This window comes from Panulirus ornatus, chromosome 11 (assembly GCF_036320965.1).
Source record: "Panulirus ornatus isolate Po-2019 chromosome 11, ASM3632096v1, whole genome shotgun sequence".
In the NCBI taxonomy this organism is placed as follows: Eukaryota; Metazoa; Arthropoda; class Malacostraca; order Decapoda; family Palinuridae; genus Panulirus; species Panulirus ornatus.
Window position 1 is genome coordinate 25,777,348 of NC_092234.1, and position 22,666 is coordinate 25,800,013.

Here is a 22,666-nt window from a genome sequence, read left to right on the forward strand (position 1 = left end):
AGAAACTGTAGAAACTGGTGAATGAGTTTGGTAAAGTGTGTGAAAGAAGAAAGCTGAGAGTAAATGCGAATAAGAGCAAGGTTATTAGATACAGTAGGATTGAGGGTCAAGTCAATTGGGAGGTAAGATTGAATGGAGAAAAACTGGAGGAAGTAAAGTGTTTTAGATATCTGGGAGTGGATCTGGCAGCGGATGGAACCATGGAAGAGGAAGTGAATCATAGGGTGGGGGAGGGGGCGAAAGTTCTGGGAGCGTTGAAGAATGTGTGGCAGTCGAGAACATTATCTCGGAAAGCAAAAATGGGTATGTTTGAAGGAATAGTGGTTCCAACAAATTTATATGGTTGCGAGGCGTGGGCTATGGATAGAGTTGTGCGGGCGAGGGTGGATGTGAGTGAAATGAGATGTTTGAGGACAATATGTGGTGTGAGGTGGTTTGATCGAGTAAGTAATAATAGGGTAAGAGAGATGTGTGGTAATGAAAAGAGTGTAGTTGAGAGAGCAGAAGAGGGTGTTTTGAAATGGTTTGGGCACATGGAGAGAATGAGTGAGGAAAGATTGACCAAGAGGATATATGTGTCAGAGGTGGAGGGAACGAGTAGAAGTGGGAGACTAAATTGGAGGTGGAAAGGTGGAGTGAAAAATATTTTGAGTGATCGGGGCCTGAATATGCAGGAGTGTGAAAGGCGTGGAAGGAATAGAGTGAATTGGAACGATGTGGTATACCGGGGTCGACGTGCTGTCAATGGATTGAACCAGGGCATGTGATGCGTCTGGGGTAAACCATGGACAGTTTTGTGGGGCCTGGATGTGGAAAGGGAACTGTGGTTTCGGTGCATCATTACATGACAGCTAGAGACTGAGTGTGAACGAATGGGGCCTTTGTTGTCTTTTCCTAGCGCTACCTTGCACACATGAGGGGGGAGGGGGTTGTTATTCCATGTGTGGCGATGTGGCGATGGGACCAAATAAAGGCAGACAGTATGAATTATATGCATGTGTATATATGTATATGTCTGTGTGTGTATATATATGTGTACAATGATATGTATAGGTATGTATATTTGCGTGTATATATATATATATATATATATATATATATATATATATATATATATATATATATATATATATATATATATATATATATAAATATATATATGAAACCCAATAAGCTGTAAGTGCACTTTGCAGTAATGATTACATCGTCAGGGGAGATACAAGAATAAGATAGAACATTTAGAAATCGCAGTTTATATACGGAGAAGAGTTGGATCTAAGATTCCTTTAGTATACAGTTGTTTCCGGTTTGTGGTGGTCGGTTTGGCACCTTGCCTACCACGACAGGTGTATTATGTGGACAAGACACGGAACCGTTCAAAAATTTTGACTACATCAAAGCTATCGACTTTGTACTGACGTTCACTAATGTTCCTGTTGCTGTTCTTTATGTATTTAATTACAGAATATCTAATTTTTTTCTCACGGTCAAGGAGATACAGTTTATAACTGAATTAGCATTACTCCAATCAATACATTGGTCATAATTCTCAGCATGATTGAACAAAGCATTTGATTCTTATCCTGTTCTTATACTGTATCTAAGTTGCTTAAGACCAATATAGAGATCCTTACCCGTTGACCTAATTTAGAACATATTACAGCTTTAAAAAGGTATTCTGTGAACACAGCCCGCGGAATTTTTTTGGCTAGTTTTTTAATTAAGATGTTCTTAATCGTATTATCATATCATTAATATGAAGAATATATTCACATTAAAGGATTGAAGTAACCTGGAAAGCAATTCAAAATTATCACTAAAAGTAAGCACTATGAGATTCTTGTTATCAAAGGAAGGCTTAGGTTGAACTCTATAAAATGATTTCCTTGCCAACTTGACGGACTTATCAAAGAAAGATCTAGGGAGCTTAAACTTGGATCCAGTAGAATATATGTCCTCAAACTCATCATCAATAAATTCCGGACTGCATATATGTGATGCCCTAAGGAGCATCAACTGGAATGATGATGATTTAACTCTGTCATGTTAAGCTGAGTAATAATGAATATAAGAACAAATATTGGTAGGTTTTCTGTATATGCTAAACTTAAACATGCTTCCAACCCAATGCTCCCAAGCGATCCAAAAATGAATACATACAATTATTTTCCACTTCCACAGTAAATTTGATAAAAACTGAAGTTGTTGAAAGGTAATGATTCTCTCATCAAATGATTTTCATTGCCATATATGTACAGATTTATTAAAGCACATAAGTCAAACTATCCAGCAAGACCCAAAGTGAGTTTAGTGGGTTCATTCACGTATAAGTTACAGAAATGGTTGGTTTCCTTATGAAGTACCCTAGTTGGTAGTATATCATAATCTGATATGGTGAACAATGAAGATTTAAATAACAAGCTTAATATCATCCTGGTTGATTTTGATCTCAAACTTGTAAGTTTTGATGTGTCATCCTTGTGGATGTACTGGAAATGAAATACCTGATGTCAATGATGTGGTATGAGAAGGACTGATTGAATAAGGAACGGCTTTGTGGTAGAGAGAGAGAGAGAGAGAGAGAGAGAGAGAGAGAGAGAGAGAGAGAGAGAGAGAGAGAGAGAGAGAGAGAGAGAGAGAGAGAGAGAGATGGTAGTAAGCGTAGTATGTTTATGAGAGTTGAGTAGGATGTGCACATACATCAGAAATGGAAGGAAATAAGGAGGAAAGGGATATGGCGGAAGTGGAAGGATGGAGTGAAAGATGTTTTGAGTGATCAGGTCCTGAACAGTGAAGATGTGAGCCACGCATGTGACAAAGCAAATTGTAGTGATATGGTGTGCAGGGGGAGTCGTGATATCACTGGACTGATCAAGGGCATGTGAAGAACGTTGAATGTTCGAAGCATTAAGAAGAAAGCTCCTACACATTTACGGTGTATCTGGAGAAGGATTGTGATATACAAGACATAGCACAAGCTATATGTACGGATGATTTATTTACTTTTTTATCTTTTTGAAAAGGATATACACCGCTATTGACTATAGTTGTTTATGAGGCAGATATATTTAAGTAATTAGTAAACTGATACGAATCGTACTTTCCCATTTTCGTGACTAATAATGATAAGCAGGACAGGGTCTGCCATGCTCCTCAGCAGTACAAACTTCGTTAAAAGATACCTGTTAGACAACGTAACCTCAGACATGAGGACGGTCAACCAACTCTGGTAATACTTCCAGAAAAAGTCATGGGTCGGATGGACGTTTTATTGACGTGCAGTTGCCATGGAAATATGTACGTTAGGGTGAGAATCGTCATTCTTACGTTCATCCGTATCATAGCAAGGGTCTGGAGAGTATTGTTTGGTAATGTTGTTGGATTGCATTAATGGTTATCATCTACTGAAGGTCATTAAGACTGGATCAGCGGCAAGAGGTCAATAAAACTAGATCAGTTGCAGATGTCAAAACATAAAAGTGCAAAAGAATTGTTTATTTTCGTGTGCCTCTCTCTTAATGTTCTACATACGTTATTCATTTGCCTTCGTAGATCTAGTCAGTACCCAATGATTATATAATTGCATCAATGTTTGTACACCTCAACCCACTTCTGAGAAGCGGCTTACACATAAATCTGATCATATCTGAGATTTCTATCGCTGAGAATGGATTATGAATGAAGTTAGAGGAAATATGATAACTGAAGAACTCTAACAAATGAGCTGGCATCTCTTATACGTGGAGAGAGAGAGAGAGAGAGAGAGAGAGAGAGAGAGAGAGAGAGAGAGAGAGAGAGAGAGAGAGAGAGAGAGAGAGAGAGGTGGACAGTGTTGCTTAACACAACTTATTTGTTTACACCATCTTCACTTGGTTGACAGCCAACCTGCTTTCTATTACGTCTGTATTACATTTTCTAGTCTCATTTCTGTTGTTCATCCTTTTCTTCTTGCATTCTAATTTCTCTCTTTGGACATATATTTCTATCTTTGACTGATAACGTCAGTGTTTCTAGAGTACGGAATATTGACTTTACGCAGTAATTTTCTTAGTTTATAATTACATTAGCGATCTAGCAATAAGTTGCAAACGTTGGTTTGTTGATATATAATTTGAATCAAAAGATATTGCCTTCTTTACAGTCAATTTACGATAAATGTTGAAGTGATGATCGTATAAGTTAATACGTTTTATAGCCACCATACATGCTTGCGTTGGTCAGCACTTGCTATACTTTCTGTGCCGCCTCTCAACTTAAACCCACGTGGCAACATGTGATCTTGATATTCGAGCACTGCTTACGTTAGAGTTGGAAAGTGCTACTGGGATGGATGTTTGTATGTGTTCCATCAGCTGTCAGTGAAGGGCGTCAGCTGACTGTGGCGAGAACAGGACACTGATGGGTATGTTTAGGATAGTTCTTCCTTTAGTGACAACTTTGCTTTGAAAGTCATGATATGTCTTCGAAATCCTCATATAGAAGAGACGGAACGAAGTGCATAGATTATCTTTATTTCTTTGATTAAACTTTTACCTTACTTTAGATTCTTTCAACTTTTGGGGAGAATACTTATCAATACATCTACAGTAATGCAAAAGAGAAAGAAATTTGGATAACCAACATGATGACAATTAAGAAATGCCGTTGAGGACAAGTTATCAGGTGTAAGCGTGCCTGAGATTGTACAAAGATTAGATTAGCGTTATTATCAGTAATGCTCAACACAGCTAACGGCTATAGGTTTGAGTAACTTGTCCCATGTCGTCATAACCCATTATAGAAACACTAGATGAACATAACCATTGTAACATTGTTCTGTGACTAAGGTATGATGAGGATTAGTAAAAAATAATGAACTTGTGGTCTCACTAATAATATATTCAAAACCCAGCAAACTAGGGTCTTCTTTATGTTAAAGAATTACCGCTCACATCATTATCGGAAAAATGCAATGATATCCATTTCTAATTGTGAACTTCACCCTTTAGTGAAACCATATTGGTGGTCTGGCGATTTACAGATTCCACTGATTGGTCAAAGTAGTGGATTTTTCACTAGAAAGACGGAACAAACAAAGTGAGAGTTCAAGATGAATGAGTAGGTTCTGGCATGGACCACAGATGATGATTTGGTTAAGCCTATCAACTACCGGGGTCAATAATCCATCTGTGTCAAGTGATAACCATCTTCCTCAGTGTTCATGATAATTCTACGATCATACGCTCTCACTGCATGCATGACCCTCGGCTGTCTACGTGCAGGCACTGGGAAAGTGGCCGGGTGGGGGTGGGTGGGGTGGGGGGTGGTGATACCATAATATATGCTTGTAGATATCAGGGAGGTGAACACATGATGGCAACACTACCACCATCCGGGGCCGAGTCATCCATCCACTCAAGCCAGTGCGCGTTAGGTAGCCCTCCGTTCTTGAAGTGCTCGTGTGCAAGCAATATAATATATTTTGCTTGAGAACAATGACAGGTAAGTCCGTCGACTTAGAGACATTATAGTGTTTATAGATACAAGAGATTACAGATATTAAAACACACTATGAAACTGTGGGTCCTTAACCGTATGTTTATGTTTGTGTTGCCAAATGGTAAATTTTCATGTTTCATATTACAGCTAGGTGTTCTATGTAGTCTGATTTCTTGTCTTTATATAAGTTATTCTTGTACAGATGTAAAGCTTATTCAGGTGTCTAGCTTTAGTTACTTCGATTTTGAATTTTGAAACCGTACCTAAAAGTTTCGATCAAATTCAAACAATCATCAGTACGTTGCCAATTACTCATTTCGTATCTCCTGGAAACGCATCATGCCACCAGGGAATACCAGTTCAGTGCTACTTCATACATTTAAGAATGTGTTGACAGCAGATGTTTGTATTTCTTATCATTTTTCACTAAAGTATTATTGTTTTTCTCCATTCTGTGTTAACAGAGTCTCTCCCATCGTGACACTTACAGGCCAGACTTAAAAGTTCACAAACGCGATAACTGTTAGGTGTTGCAAAGAATGACAAGCGTTTGTTAGAAATGTCAATATTGGTCTTTATTGTGTCGTGGAGAATTCTCAAACTGTGCGAACTCTATGGCTTCAGTTTAATGTAACGAGACAGAAATCATTTATTAACTCTAGTAAAGGACAATACTAACGCTCTAATGTACTCGTAAATAATATGAAGGTCAGGGTCGTGAAAACCCCAGTCAAATCAGCACGAAAGCCAGTATCTCAGTGTTGTGACGGTGAAACTGGATTGTAAGTCATGTGAACACAAACCTACCTCCTGTTTCGAATCCAAACCGAAGTTTGATACATAGGCCATTAGATGTACGACCATTTATTTAGAATAAATCACTGGCCATTCAGATGTATGGCCATTTATTAAGAGTAGATCAAACGGTTGTTTACCCACTCTCGACTATTTTCTTCATTCGTTACGAGTGAGTTCCTTTTATAGCATCGTAAACCTTGTCTTACTGAATGTCATAGAAAATGTCAGGTAATGGGGGTACTTCGTACCTTGTTCATATAACTGTAGCCCAGATTTGATCTTACCATTGCACCCCAAACCCTGGTCATATCTCTGTACCTCAGACATTGGCCATAATACTGTGCTCCAAACTTGGCCATTCCACTGCACCCCTTACCATGCCCATACTATTGTACCTCAGGCCATAGCCATACTGCTACACCTAAAACCTTGAACATGTTACAGCGCTTCAAACCTCGGCCATATTACTAGACTCCAGACTTGGCCACGTTACTGTACCTCAAACCTTGGACATACCACTCTACTCCAGACCTTGTCCATATTACTGCATCTCAGACCTTGGCCATACTACTGCACTCCAGGTCTAGGCCATATTACTGTACCTTTGTCCGTAATATTTTTCCCCAGACGTTTGGCCATACCAATGTACTCCAAACCCTGGGCATATTACTCTACCCCAGAATTGGCCATATGACTGCAACCCAGACCTTGGCCATGATATCATACCTTAGATCTTTGCAATATACCTGCACCTCAGACCTTGGATATATTGACGTACCTTAGATCTTGGCCATATGACTGTACCCTACACTTAGGTTATAACACTAAGTCCCAAGTCTTGCCCATATCATACCATCTAAAACATCGGCCACACTCGTACCCAAGACCTTGGCCACACTACTGTACTTCAGACATTGGCCACATTACTGCATCTCAGAGCTTGTTCATGCTACTTGCCCCACACGATGACCATACTGCTGTACCTCAGACCTTGGCCTTACCACTGTACCCCAGACGTTGGCCGTGTTACCGCGCCTCAAAGCTTAGGCATATTCCTGCACCCAGAATTTGGCCATACTTCTGCATCCCAGACCTTGGCCACATCACTGACCGCAAATCTTGGCCATAATGTAAGATGTATGTGACGTTCATGATGTTTTTATGTGTACCACCATCTTTTAAAAGATACATATAAATGGATACTATCATATACTATCCTAGACTCCTTTACTAATCAGTTCAAACCATCCAGACTACCTTGTTTGCTAACACATTCTCTATATTTGTTTATCTATTTATTTAAAATCACCGGAGGATCAATGTCTATGAAAGAGTCCTGATGTTACGAAGGACCTTTGTAAAGGCCCAAATAACCCAAAGCTGTTTTACTTCCAGTAGCAGAATTTAGACTCCTTTGGAGTGAGACGCCAAAGGTGACATTTCACTCATGGAGTAACTTCGAGCAGGTGGAGTCCGGTAACACCATCACATCCCACAAACTCTCTCTCTCTCTCTCTCTCTCTCTCTCTCTCTCTCTCTCTCTCTCTCTCTCTCTCTCTCCCTCTTGAATTGCCTTTACAATGTTATCTCTCCGTTATTGACTGCGAGAGCTTCATAGCTGCCATTTCCCCTTTCTGTATTCGAAAAATTTCCTCTCTCACTTTTTGAAACTGTTCCTCCCTGCATTTGACAACTTTCTTCCTCATTTTTGATACTGTCCTCCTTACCTTGGACACTATCCCTCCTCATCTTTGTCACTGTTCGCCTTTGACACCGTCCTTCCTCATCTCATACTGTCCGGATACTGAAACTGTTCATCCTTATTTTATTGACACTTTCTCCTCATCTTTGACACTTCTTCCTCATTTGCGGTTGATATCTTTGCTGTTGTCTCTTCTCATGGCTGAACCTGTTTTTTCAGTTTAACAACTTTCTTCATCTCTGGTACCGCATTCCTCAGCTTCGACAGAGTTTCTTCCGACCTTGCACACTGACCCCGTTAGTTATAGACACTGTCTTATTATAGCATCTTTAGTATCCTTCCCTGTACTTGACATTGTCCCTCTCCATCACTGATACAGCTCGATATTTGACAACGTTCCTCCCTGTCCGGGAAACTGCCTTGCTTCACCTCTGGTTCTACCTGGTCCTTATCTTTAACATTACTTCCCACCATCAATACTGTTTCTTTCCATCTTTGACTCGACACTTGACGTTCCCCTCCCAATCTTTGACAGCTACCAATATTCGACGTTACTTTCACCCTTTTTGACACTGTACCTCTCTGTCGTTATCATTTTCTATGCCAGTGTCTGATACTCTTCCCTTCTTTAACATTGAGAAGGTCCCATATTCTAGTGTCCTATTTCATCGTTGACATTTCCTCATGCACCTCTCGCATTAACATTACAATCTTCAGTATTATCTGTCTTCATCTTGAACACTGTACAGCTTAGCATTTGGCACCGCCTCTACTCCTTTCTACATTCACTTCTTATTTGCCACACTGTCCATCTTGTCTTTCAACTTTTTTCTTCTCATCTATGACACTCTTTGTCTTCTATTGACATGACATGTTGTATCAACCGTATATATCTCAGTCCTTGCTTCATACTCTGCAGCCATCAACTACGAGGACCTGTCAACGCAGCTTGCGGATCTCCTGGTTGTTGATGTTAGGACACGTGAGGAGGTGACGACCCAGGGTCAACTGCCAGGCTCCCACGTCCTGCCTGGTAAGTGCTGGTTACTATTTGTTCATACGGGAAAAGAGCTTTATACTCACGGGGTCCCTCATCTTACCCCTATTTTATTGCTATAATGTTTCTGGAGTTGTACGATGGTAGTTGCATTTACTTACTCCTCATTCAGTCTGTTTCATGAGGCCACAACTTGCGTCCCCCCCCCCCCTTCCCCGTAAACTTTTCCTGCCTACCTGGCAGTTGCGCCACATTGTCTTGGACTCTCTTCTAAAGTCAAAGAACATGATTATGTTAAAATCGTCATGGGATTTTAAGAATCTATATTTGGTTGTCATTTATTTTGGTTGTCATATCTCCCTGAAGTCTTACTTCCATCCACTGTGGGTAGATTGATGTCTTTCCCCGTCTGATCTTGGCTCATTCTATCTAATCCTGGGACATTCTTGTTGCATTCCTTTGAATCCTTTTCAGCAACTCGCGTGTTTCTTCAGTGATGAGGAATGCAGAATGTTGCAGCATATTCCAGCTTAGGGCGAAAATACGCCTGCCTGAATCTTCCCAAATGACCTCACAGTCCAGTTTCAAAGACCTTTTGATACTGACCAAAATGTAATTCATATTCCTCACGATCCTTTCTGCGCTACTCTATTGTTAAGTTTGATTCGATATCTACACCTAAGTCCCTTTCACATCTTAAATTCTATGATTTATTTACCTAACTGTACTCATGGCCACATCTCTTTGAGCAATTAACGTCTTCATGAATGCATTCTACAGGACTGGATATCAAAGTCCATTTGCCCGACCACTGTTAGATCTTATCTAGTTCTCTTGGTAGCATCAATCCCTGTTCTTTCGTAAACATTATTAGAGATGAATCCTCCATGTCTATCATATCATTTACGTAGGTCAGAAACAGCTGTGGCTTCTAGTCTGAACCTTGGTGGACCCCAGCTGTCACCCACGTCCAACTTGAGAAGGATCCCCTGACATGTGTTTTGTGTTCACTGCCACTTAGGTAGCTGTCGATCCACCTGAAGAGCTTCCTATGACTTCAGTTTGGTTCACAACATTCTGTTGGGGAATGGTATGAAACACCACCTGGTGCAGGATTAAACAGTCCACCCACCCGTCCATTTCTTCTAGGGTTCGTTCCTGATAATTTCGTCATGCAAGATAACTTTTCTTTCTGGACCCAAGTCATCTTCACTCAGGTAGTTTTTGCCTGATTAGTTCTCCTCCAACTGCTTCTTGCTTATCCTCTTTAGCATCACACAGGTTATGGCCTATATTTAAAGGCTACTTCTCCGTCACCTTTATCTTGATATTGGCACAACATTATCAGTCCTCCATGCAGATGGAACATGCCCCCTCACAAGGGTAGATTTTAAACATCAACAGTAGTTGTGCAAGTGTCTGTGCACAATATGATTACAAATGTGAGATATATCTGGACCGTAGGCCCCGTGCAGGTCTCGCTCCATCATTCGCCTCATTACTCCCACTGGATTGGCTTCGTTAACCTTCAAGGTGCCTTCCCTTCACTGGCTGGCTACCGGCCTGTGAACACACTCATAAATTTCATATTCATCTCGCATATGATGGTGTGGTACGTGTCTGTTGTGATGGTGGTGTTTGTGTTTGTCAGGGCGGTTTATGTGGTGATGAGGGTGATATGTCTAGTAATGAGGGTGGTGTGTGTTGTGATAACTACATGGGAGAATATGAGATGGATGAATAACTGGAGACCAGATGGCCCATGGTGAGGTTTTCCGTTGGAGAACGAGATAGTATCCTAAATTCCTAATCTGTCAGAGATAGAAACGGGATGATATAGCAGAGGGCACCTCTCCATCAACGACTCCATAAGACACACAACACAGAACTAGAAAATAGATATGAGGATGCATCACATATCATAGAGAAGGCATACTACCACAGACTTTTCACTGGAAAGTGTGAATGAAGATGGGAGACATAGTTCAAATTTGGAAAGCAAGAAAAAGTTATAACTGTATGTTAAGCGAAATCATACGAATGTATTTTTTCCTCTTGAACGCATTTACTTACTGATATCACTGAAGTATTAATCAGGTTGTTCTCGAATTAAGTTATGTTTGTAGATTATTTCAGTGTTCTGCAACTCCAGAGTGGAAAGAGAAGTTGATTGCTTTAGTATTACATCTACATTTGATATTCACGACATGGATTATATCTGCTGAAACTCTTTGCGAGGTAAATCTGATACGAAAAACTCGTGATGTGTTCTGCTTTGCAAATTATCTAGTATATTGTAAGCACGTATTGAATCTCTCCTAAGTTTGCTCCTCTTTAGAAAATTATTTTTAGATTATAGTTTCGTCAAAAGGCTCAGCAAGCAACGGAATTAGCTTTGTTGCTGCTCTTTGTTTTTTGTTTTATGATTTCATCATCTGTGATCTAGTTTGGTGACCAGAAATGAACTGTTCTGTGTGAGGTATGACTAGGACGTTGCAAAGAGTGATAAGGATACCCCTTGTTTACAATATATATTTCTGGGTATGAAACATGATATTTCCTTTACTCTGTAAAGCTAGATATTACTGTTCATATCAAAAGTCATTGGCGATTGTTACCACAGAAGCATTTTCATCCTGTACTTCTTACAACTCCTTACAGACCTTTTCAAAATCGTAACCTATATTTCTCTCACCATAATTTATTAATTTGCATATATCAACAATGGAGTCCCTTTGCAACATCTCTGACCACCAACAATTTCTCGACATCCCTCTCAGTTCTTTATCAGCATCTCTATGAGTGCCCTTTATTCCTGGTTTCCTCGCACTAGCATATTTTCAAATGTGGTATATATATATATATATATATATATATATATATATATATATATATATATATATATATATATATATATACTCCTGAAACAGGAGTTGTGGGAGTATGTCATAGAATGTAAGAAAGTAAATTCTCGATTAATATGGGTAAAATTGAAAGTTGATGGAGAGAGGTGGGTGATTATTGGTGCATATGCACCTGGGCATGAGAAGAAAGATCATGAGAGGCAAGTGTTTTGGGAGCAGCTAAATGAGTGTGTTAGCGGTTTTGATGCACGAGACCGGGTTATAGTGATGGGTGATTTGAATGCAAAGGTGAGTAATGTGGCAGTTGAGGGAATAATTGGTATGCATGGGGTGTTCAGTGTTGTAAATGGAAATGGTGAAGAGCTTGTAGATTTATGTGCTGAAAAAGGACTGATGATTGGGAATACCTGGTTTAAAAAGCGAGATATACATAAGTATACTTATGTAAGTAGGAGAGATGGCCAGAGAGCGTTATTGGATTACGTGTTAATTGACAGGCGTGCGAAAGAGAGACTTTTGGATGTCAATGTGCTGAGAGGTGCAACTGGAGGGATGTCTGATCATTATCTTGTGGAGGCTAAGGTGAAGATTAGTATGGGTTTTCAGAAAAGAAGAGTGAATGTTGGGGTGAAGAAGGTGGTGAGAGTAAGTGAGCTTGGGAAGGAGACCTGTGTGAAGAAGTATCAGGAGAGACTGTGTACAGAATGGAAAAAGGTGAGAACAATGGAAGTAAGGGGAGTGGGGGAGGAATGGGATGTATTTAGGGAATCAGTGATGGATTGCGCAAAAGATGCTTGTGGCATGAGAAGAGTGGGAGGTGGGCTGTTTAGAAAGGGTAGTGAGTGGTGGGATGAAGAAGTAAGAGTATTAGTGAAAGAGAAGAGAGAGGCATTTGGACGATTTTTGCAGGGAAAAAATGCAATTGAGTGGGAGAAGTATAAAAGAAAGAGACAGGAGGTCAAGAGAAAGGTGCAAGAGGTGAAAAAAAGGGCAAATGAGAGTTGGGGTGAGAGACTATCAGTAAATTTTAGGGAGAATAAAAAGATGTTCTGGAAGGAGGTAAATAGGGTGCGTAAGACAAGGGAGCAAATGGGAACTTCAGTAAAGGGCGTAAATGGGGAGGTGATAACAAGTAGTGGTGATGTGAGAAGGAGATGGAATGAGTATTTTGAAGGTTTGTTGAATGTGTCTGATGACAGAGTGGCAGATATAGGGTGTTTGGGTCGAGGTGGTGTGCAAAGTGAGAGGGTTAGGGAAAATGATTTGGTAAACAGAGAAGAGGTAGTAAAAGCTTTGCGGAAGATGAAAGCCGGCAAGGCAGCAGGTTTGGATGGTATTGCAGTGGAATTTATTAAAAAAGGGGGTGACTGTATTGTTGACTGGTTGGTAAGGTTATTTAATGTATGTATGACTCATGGTGAGGTGCCTGAGGATTGGCGGAATGCTTGCATAGTGCCATTGTACAAAGGCAAAGGGGATAAGAGTGAGTGCTCAAATTACAGAGGTATAAGTTTGTTGAGTATTCCTGGTAAATTATATGGGAGGGTATTGATTGAGAGGGTGAAGGCATGTACAGAGCATCAGATTGGGGAAGAGCAGTGTGGTTTCAGAAGTGGTAGAGGATGTGTGGATCAGGTGTTTGCTTTGAAGAATGTATGTGAGAAATACTTAGAAAAGCAAATGGATTTGTATGTAGCATTTATGGATCTGGAGAAGGCATATGATAGAGTTGATAGAGATGCTCTGTGGAAGGTATTAAGAATATATGGTGTGGGAGGCAAGTTGTTAGAAGCAGTGAAAAGTTTTTATCGAGGATGTAAGGCATGTGTACGTGTAGGAAGAGAGGAAAGTGATTGGTTCTCAGTGAATGTAGGTTTGCGGCAGGGGTGTGTGATGTCTCCATGGTTGTTTAATTTGTTTATGGATGGGGTTGTTAGGGAGGTAAATGCAAGAGTCCTGGAAAGAGGGGCAAGTATGAAGTCTGTTGGGGATGAGAGAGCTTGGGAAGTGAGTCAGTTGTTGTTCGCTGATGATACAGCGCTGGTGGCGGATTCATGTGAGAAACTGCAGAAGCTGGTGACGGAGTTTGGTAAAGTGTGTGGAAGAAGAAAGTTAAGAGTAAATGTGAATAAGAGCAAGGTTATTAGGTACAGTAGGGTTGAGGGTCAAGTCAATTGGGAGGTGAGTTTGAATGGTGAAAAACTGGAGGAAGTGAAGTGTTTTAGATATCTGGGAGTGGATCTGTCAGCGGATGGAACCATGGAAGCGGAAGTGGATCATAGGGTGGGGGAGGGGGCGAAAATTTTGGGAGCCTTGAAAAATGTGTGGAAGTCGAGAACATTATCCCGGAAAGCAAAAATGGGTATGTTTGAAGGAATAGTAGTTTCAACAATGTTGTATGGTTGCGAGGCGTGGGCTATGGATAGAGTTGTGCGCAGGAGGATGGATGTGCTGGAAATGAGATGTTTGAGGACAATGTGTGGTGTGAGGTGGTTTGATCGAGTAAGTAACGTAAGGGTAAGAGAGATGTGTGGAAATAAAAAGAGCGTGGTTGAGAGAGCAGAAGAGGGTGTTTTGAAATGGTTTGGGCACATGGAGAGAATGAGTGAGGAAAGATTGACCAAGAGGATATATGTGTCGGAGGTGGAGGGAACGAGGAGAAGAGGGAGACCAAATTGGAGGTGGAAAGATGGAGTGAAAAGGATTTTGTGTGATCGGGGCCTGAACATGCAGGAGGGTGAAAGGAGGGCAAGGAATAGAGTGAAGTGGAGCGATGTGGTATACAGGGGTTGACGTGCTGTCAGTGGATTGAATCAAGGCATGTGAAACGTCCGGGGTAAACCATGGAAAGCTGTGTAGGTGTGTATATTTGCGTGTGCGGACGTGTGTATGTACATGTGTATGGGGGGGGGGGTTGGGCCATTTCTTTCGTCTGTTTCCTTGCGCTACCTCGCAAACGCGGGAGACAGCGACAAAGTATAAAAAAAAAAAAAAAAAAAAAAAAAAAAAATATATATATATATATATATATATATATATATATATATATATTATTATTATTATTATTATTATTATTATTATTATTATTATTATTATTATTTTACTTTGTCGCTATCTCCCGCGAGGTAGCGCAAGGAAACAGACGAAAGAATGGCCCAACCCACCCACATACACATGTATATACATACACGGCCACACACGCAAATATGCATACCTATACATCTCAGTGTACACATATATATACACACACAAACATATACATATATACATATGTACATAATTCATACTGTCTGCCTTTATTTATTCCAATCGCCACCTCGCCACACATGGAATAACAGCCCCCTCCCCCTCATGTGTGCCAGGTACCGCTAGTAAAAGACAACAAAGGCCCCATTCGTTCACACTCAGTCTCTAGCTGTCATGTAATAATGCACCGAAACCACAGCTCCCTTTCCACATCCAGGCCCCACAGAACTTTCTATGGTTTACGCCAGACACTTCACATGCTCTAGTTCAATCCATTGACAGCACGTCGACCCCGGTATATCACATCGTTCCAATTCACTCTATTCCTTGCACGCCTTTCACCCCCCTGCATGTTCAGGCCCAGATCACTCAAAATCTTTTTCACTCCATCTTTCCATCTCCAATTTCGTCTCCCACTTCTCCTCGTTCCCTACACCTCTGACACATATATCCTCTTTGTCAATCTTTCCTCACTCATTCTCTCCATGTGACCAAACCATTTCAAAACACCCTCTTCTGCTCTCTCAAACACACTCTTTTTATTTCCACACATCTCTCTTACTCTTACATTACTTACTCGATCAAACCACGTCACACCACACATTGTCCTCAAACATCTCATTTCCAGCACATCCACCCTCCTGCGCAAAACTCTATCCATAGCCCACGCCTCGCAACCATACAACATTGTTGGAACCACTATTCCTTCAAACATACCCATTTTAGCTTTCCGAGATAATGTTCTCGACTTCCAAACATTATTCAACGCTCCCAGAATTTCCGCCCCCTCCCCCACCCTATGATTCACTTCCGCTTCCATGGTTCCATCCGATGCCAGATCCACTCCCAGATATCTAGAACACTTCACTTCCTCCAGTTTTTCTCCATTCAAACTTACCTCCCAATTGACTTGACCCTCAACCCTACTGTACCTAATAACCTTGCTTTTATTCACATTTACTCTTAACTTTCTTCTTTCACACACTTTACCAAACTCAGTCACCAGCTTCTGCAGTTTCTCACATGAATCAGCCACCAGCGCTGTATCATCAGCGAACAACAGCTGACTCACTTCCCAAGCTCTCTCATCCACAACAGACTGCATACTTGCCCCTCTTTCCAAAACTCTTGCATTCACCTCCCTAACAACCCCATCCATAAACAAATTAAACAACCATGGAGACATCACACACCCCTGCCGCAAACCTACATTCACTGAGAACCAATCACTTTCTTCTATTCCTACGCGTGCACATGCCTTACATCCTCGATAAAAACTTTTCACTGCTTCTAGCAACTTGCCTCCCACACCATTTATTCTTAATACCTTCCACAGAGCATCTCTATCAACTCTATCATAAGCCTTCTCCAGATCCATGAATGCTACATACAAATCCATTTGCTTTTGTAAGTATTTCTAACATACATTCATCAAAGCAAACACCTGATCCACACATCCTCTACCACTTCTGAAACCACACTGCTCTTCCCCAATCTGATGCTTTGTACATGCCTTCACCCTTTCAGTCAATACCCTCCCATATAATTTACCAGGAATACTCAACAAACTTATACCTAAGTAATTTGAGCACTAACTCTTATCCCCTTTGCCTTTGTACAATGGCACTATGCAAGCATTCCGCCAAACTTCAGGCACCTCACCATGAATCATACATACATTAAAATAACCTTACCAACCAGTCAACAATACAGTCACCCCCTTTTTTTAATAAATTCCACCGCAATACCATCCAAACCTGCTGCCTTGCCGGCTTTCATCTTCTGCAAAGCTTTTGCTACCTCTTCTCTGTTTACCAAATCATTTTCCTTATCCCTCTCACTTTGCACACCACCTCGACCAAAACACCCTATATCTTTCCCTCTGTCATCAAACACATTCAACAAACCTTCAAAATACTCACTCCATCTCCTTCTCACATCACCACTACTTGTTATCACCTCCCCATTAGCACCCTTCACTGAAGTTCCCATTGGCTCCCTTGTCTTACGCACTTTATTTACATCCTTCCAAAACATCTTTCTATTCTACCTAAGATTTATTGATACTCTCTCACACCAACTCTCATTCACCCTCTTTTTTACCTCTTGCACCTTTCTCTTGACCTCCTGCCTCTTTCTTTTATACATCTCCTACTCATTTGCATTTTTTCCCTGCAAAAATCGTCCAAATGCCTCTCTCTTCTCTTTCACTAATAATCTTACTTCTTCATCCCAACACTCACTACCCTCTGTAATCAACCCACCTCCCACGCTTCTCATGCCACAAGCATCTTTTGCGCAAGCCATCACTGCTTCCCTAAATACATTCCATTCCTCCCCCACTCCCCTTACCTCATTTGTTCTCACCTTTTTCCATTCTGTACTCAGTCTCTCCTGGTACTTCCTCACACAAGTCTCCTTCCCAAGCTCACTTACTCTCACCACTCTCTTCACCCCAACATCCTCTCTTCTTCTCTGAAAACCCCTACAAATCTTCACCTTCGCCTCCACAAGATAATGATCAGACATCCCTCCAGTTGCACCTCTCAGCACATCAGCATCCAAAAGTCTCTCTTTCGCGCACCTATCAATTAACACGTAATCCAATAACGCTCTCTGGCCATATCTCCTACTACATACGCATACTTATGTATATCTCGCTTTTTAAACCAGGTATTCCCAATCACCAGTCCTGTTTCAGCACATAAATCTACAAGCTCTTCACCATTCCCAATTACAACACTGAACACCCCATGTATACTAATTATTTCCTTAACTGCCACATTACTCACCTTTGCATTCAAATCACCATATGTATATATATATATATATATATATATATATATATATATATATATATATATATATATATATATATATAAATATATATATATATATGTATATATATATATATATATATATATATATATATATATATATATATATATATATATATATATATATATATATATATATATATATATATATATATATTTATTATTTTATTATTTATTAATTTGCTTTGTCGCTGTCTCCCGCTTTAGCGAGGTAACGCAAGGGAACAGACGAAAGAATGTCCCAACCCACCCACATACACATGTATATACATAAACATCCACACACGCAATATATACATACGTATACATCTCATCGTATACATATATTACACACACAGACATATACATATATACACATGCACATAATTCATACTGTCTGCCTTTATTCATTCCCATCGCCACCCCGCCACACATGAAAATAACAGCCCCCTCCACCCAAATGTGCGCGAGGTAGCGCTAGGAAAAGACAACAAAGGCCACTTTCGTTCACATTCAGTCTCTTGTTGTCATGTAATAATGCACTGAAACCACAGCTCCCTTTCCACATCCATATCCCACAGAACTTTCTATGGTTTACCCCAGACGCTTCCCATGCCCTGGTTGAATTCATTGACAACACGTCGACCCGGGTATACCACATCGTTCCAAATCACTCTATTCCTTGCACGCCTTTCACCCTCCTGCATGTTCAGGCCCCGATCACTCAAAGTCTTTCTCACTCCATCTTTCCACCTCCAATTTGGTCTCCCACTTCTCCTCGTTCCCTCCACCTCTGACACATATATCCTCTTTGTCAATCTTTCCTCACTCATTCTCTCCATTTGACCAAACCATTTCAAAACATCTGCTCTCTGAACCACACTCTTTTTATTTCCACACATCTCTCTTACCCTATTATTACTTACTCGATCAAACCACCTCACACCACATATTGTCCTCAAACATCTCATTTCTAGCACATCCACCCTCCTCCACACAACTCTATCCATAGCAAACGCCTTGCAACCATATAACATTGTTGGAAACACTATTCCTTCAAACATATCCATTTTTGCTTTCTTAGAGAATGTTCTCGACTTCCATACATTCTTCAACGCTCCCAGAACTTTCGCCCCCTCCCCCACCCTATGATTCACTTCCGCTTCCATGGTTCCATCCGCTGCTAAATCCACTCCCAGATATCTAAAGCACTTCACTTCTTCCACTTTCCATTTAAACTTACCTCCCAGTTGACTTGTCCCTCAACCCTACTGTACCTAATAACCTTGCTCTTATTCACATTTACTCTCAGCTGTCTTCTTTCACACACTTTACCAAACTCATTCACCAGCTTCTACAGTTTCTCACACGAATCAGCCACCAGCACTGTATCATGAGCGAACAACTGACTCACTTCCCAAGCTCTCTCATCCACAACAGACTGCATACTTGCCCCTCTTTCCAAAGTTTTGCATTCACCTCCCTAACAACTCCAACCATAAACAAATATAACAACAATGGAGACATCACACACCCCTGCCGCAAACCAACATTCACTGAGAACCAATCACTTTCCTCTTTTCCTACACGTACACATGCCTTACATCCTCGATAGAAACTTTTCACTGCTTCTAACAACTTGCCTCCCATACCATATATTCTCAATACCTTCCACAGAGTATCTCTATCAACTCTATCATATGCCTTCTCTAGATCCATATATGCTACATACAGATCCATTTGCTTTTCTAAGTATTTCTCACATACATTCATCAAAGCAGACACCTGATCTACACATCCTCTACCACTTCTGAAACCACACTGCTCTTCCCCAATCTGATGCTGTGTACATGCCTTCACCCTCTTAATCAATGCCTTCCCATATAATTTCCCAGGAATACTCAGCAAACTTATAACTCTGTAATTTGAGCACTCACTTTTATCCCCTTTGCTTTTGTACAATGGCACTATGCAAGCATTCCGCCAATGCTCAGGCACCTCACCATGAGTCATACATACATTACATACACTGAAGGAATAGTGGTTCCAACAATGTTATATGGTTGCGAGACGTGAGCTAAAGATTGAGTTGTGCGAAGGGTGGGTGTGATTAAAGTGAGATGTTTGAGGACAATATGTGGTGTGAGGTGGTTTGATCGAGTAAGTAATGAAAGGGTAAGAGAGATGTGTGGTAATGAAATGAGTGTGGTTTAGAGAGCAGAAGTGGGTTTTTTGAAATGGTTTGGTCACTTGGAGAGAATGAGTGAGGAAAGATTGACAAAGAGGATATATATGTCAGAGGTGGAGGGAACGAGGAGAAGTGGGAGACCAAATTGGAGGTGGAAAGATGGAGTGAAAACGATTTTGAGTGATCGGGACCTGAACGAGCAGGAGGGTGAAAGCCGTGCAAGGAATAGCGTGAATTGGAACGATGTGGTATACCGGGGTCGACGTGCCGTCAATGGATTGAACCAGGGCATGTGAAGCGTCTGGGGTAAACCATAGAGAATTTTGTGGTGTCTGGATGTGGATAGGGAGCTGTGAGTTGGGTGCATTATACATGACAGCTGAAGACTGAGTGTAAACGAAAGTGGCCTTTTTTGTCTTTTCCTAGCGCTACCTCTCGCACATGTGGGGGGAGGGTGTTGTCATTTTATGTGTGGCAGGGTGGCAACTGGAATGAATTAGGGCATGCAGTATGAACTATGTACATGTGTATATATGTATATGTCTGTGTGTATATATATGTTTACGTTTAGATGTATAGGTATGTATATGTCGTGTGTGGACGTGTATGTATAGACACTTTATCTGGATAGGTTGAGCCATTCTTTCGTCAGTTTTCTTGCGCTACCTCGCTAACACGGGAGACAGCGACAAAGTATGATATATGAATATATATATATATATATATATATATATATATATATATATATATATATATATATATATATATATCTTTCTTTCATACTATTCGCCATTTCCCGCATTAGCGAGGTAGCGTTGAGAACAGATGACTGGGCCCTTGAGGGAATATCCTCACCTGGGCCCCTTCTCTGTTCCCTCTTTTGGAAAATTAAAAAAAAAAAAAAAAAAAAAGTGAGAGGGGAGGATTTCCAGCCCCCCGCTCCCTCCCCTTTTAGTCGCCTTCTACGACACGCAGGGAATACGTGGGAAGTATTCTTTCTCCCCTATCCCCAGGGATAATATATATATATATATATATATATATATATATATATATATATATATATATATATATATATATATATATATATATATATTTATTTATTTATTTATTTATTTTATATTTTTTATTCTGCTTTGATGCTGTCTCCCGCGTTAGCGAGGTAGCGCAAGGAAACAGGCGAAAGAATGGCCCAACCCACCCACATACACATGTATATACATACACGTCCACACACGCAAATATATATACCTATACATCTCAATGTACACATATATATACACACACAGACATGTACATATATACACATGTACATAATTCACACTGTCTTCTTTATTTATTCCCATCGCCACCTCGCCACACATGGAATAAGAACTCCCTCCCACCTCATGCGTGTGAGGTAGCGCTAGGAAAAGACAACAAAGGCCCCATTCGTTCACACTCAGTCTCTAGCTGTCAAGTAATAATGCACCGAAACCACAGCTCCCTTTCCACATCCAGGCCCCACAAAACTTTCCATGGTTTGCCCCAGACGCTTCACATGCCCTGGTTCAATCCATTGACAGCACGTCGACCCCGGAATACCACATCGATCCAATTCACTCTATTCCTTGCACTCCTTTCACCCTCCTGCATGTTCAGGCCCCAATCACTCAAAATCTTTTTCACTCCATCTTTCCACCTCCAATTTGGTCTTCCAATTCTCCTCGTTCCCTCCACCTCTGACACATATATCCTCTTTGTCAATCTTTCTTCACTCATTCTCTCCATGTGACCAAACCATTTCAAAACACCCTCTTATGCTCTCTCAACCACACTCTTTATATTTGCACACATCTCTCTTACCCTTACATAACTTACCCGATCAAACCGCCTCACACTACATATTGTCCTCAAACATCTCATTTCCAGCACATCCACCCCTCTGCGCACAACTCTATCTATAGCCCACGCCTCGCAACCATACAACATTGTTGGAAACACTATTCCTTCAAACATACCCATTTTTGCTTTCCGAGATAATGTTCTCGACTTCCAAACATTCTTCAAAGCTCCCAGAATTTTCGCCCCCTCCCCCACCCTATGATTCACTTCCGCTTCCAAGGTTCCATCCGCTGCCAGGTCCACTCCTAGATATATAAGACACTTTACTTCCTCCAGTTTTTCTCCATTTAAGCTTACCTCCCAATTGACTTGACCCTCAACCCTACTGTTCCTAATAACCTTGCTCTTATTCACATTTACTCTTAAGTTTCTTCTTTCACACACTTTACCAAACTCAGTCACCAGCTTCTGCAGTTTCTTACATGAATCAGCCACCAGCGCTGTATCATCAGCGAACAACAACTGACTCACTTCCCAAGCTCTCTCATCCACAACAGACTGCATACGTGCCCCTATTTCCAAAACTCTTGCATTCACCTCCCTAACAACCCCATCCATAAACAAATTAAACAACCATGGAGACATCACACACCCCTGCCGCAAACCTACATTCAATGAGAACCCATCACTTTCCTCTCTTCCTACATGTACACATGCCTTACATCCACGATAAAACTTTTTCACTGTTTCTAA

The 22,666-nt window shown here is 40.8% G+C and overlaps 1 protein-coding gene across 1 annotated transcript in view; it reads left to right on the forward strand.

Moving 5' to 3' along the window:
- The first annotated feature begins 5,342 nt into the window (after positions 1-5,342).
- LOC139751379 (rhodanese domain-containing protein CG4456-like) overlaps positions 5,343-22,666 on the forward strand; it is a 61,965-nt gene continuing 44,641 nt past the window's right edge. Inside the window, exons 1-2 of the mRNA XM_071666749.1 lie at positions 5,343-5,481; positions 8,898-9,011. Of these exons, the coding sequence (XP_071522850.1) occupies positions 5,475-5,481; positions 8,898-9,011 (121 nt within the window). The 5' untranslated portion in view covers positions 5,343-5,474. The remainder of the gene's footprint in view (positions 5,482-8,897; positions 9,012-22,666) is intronic.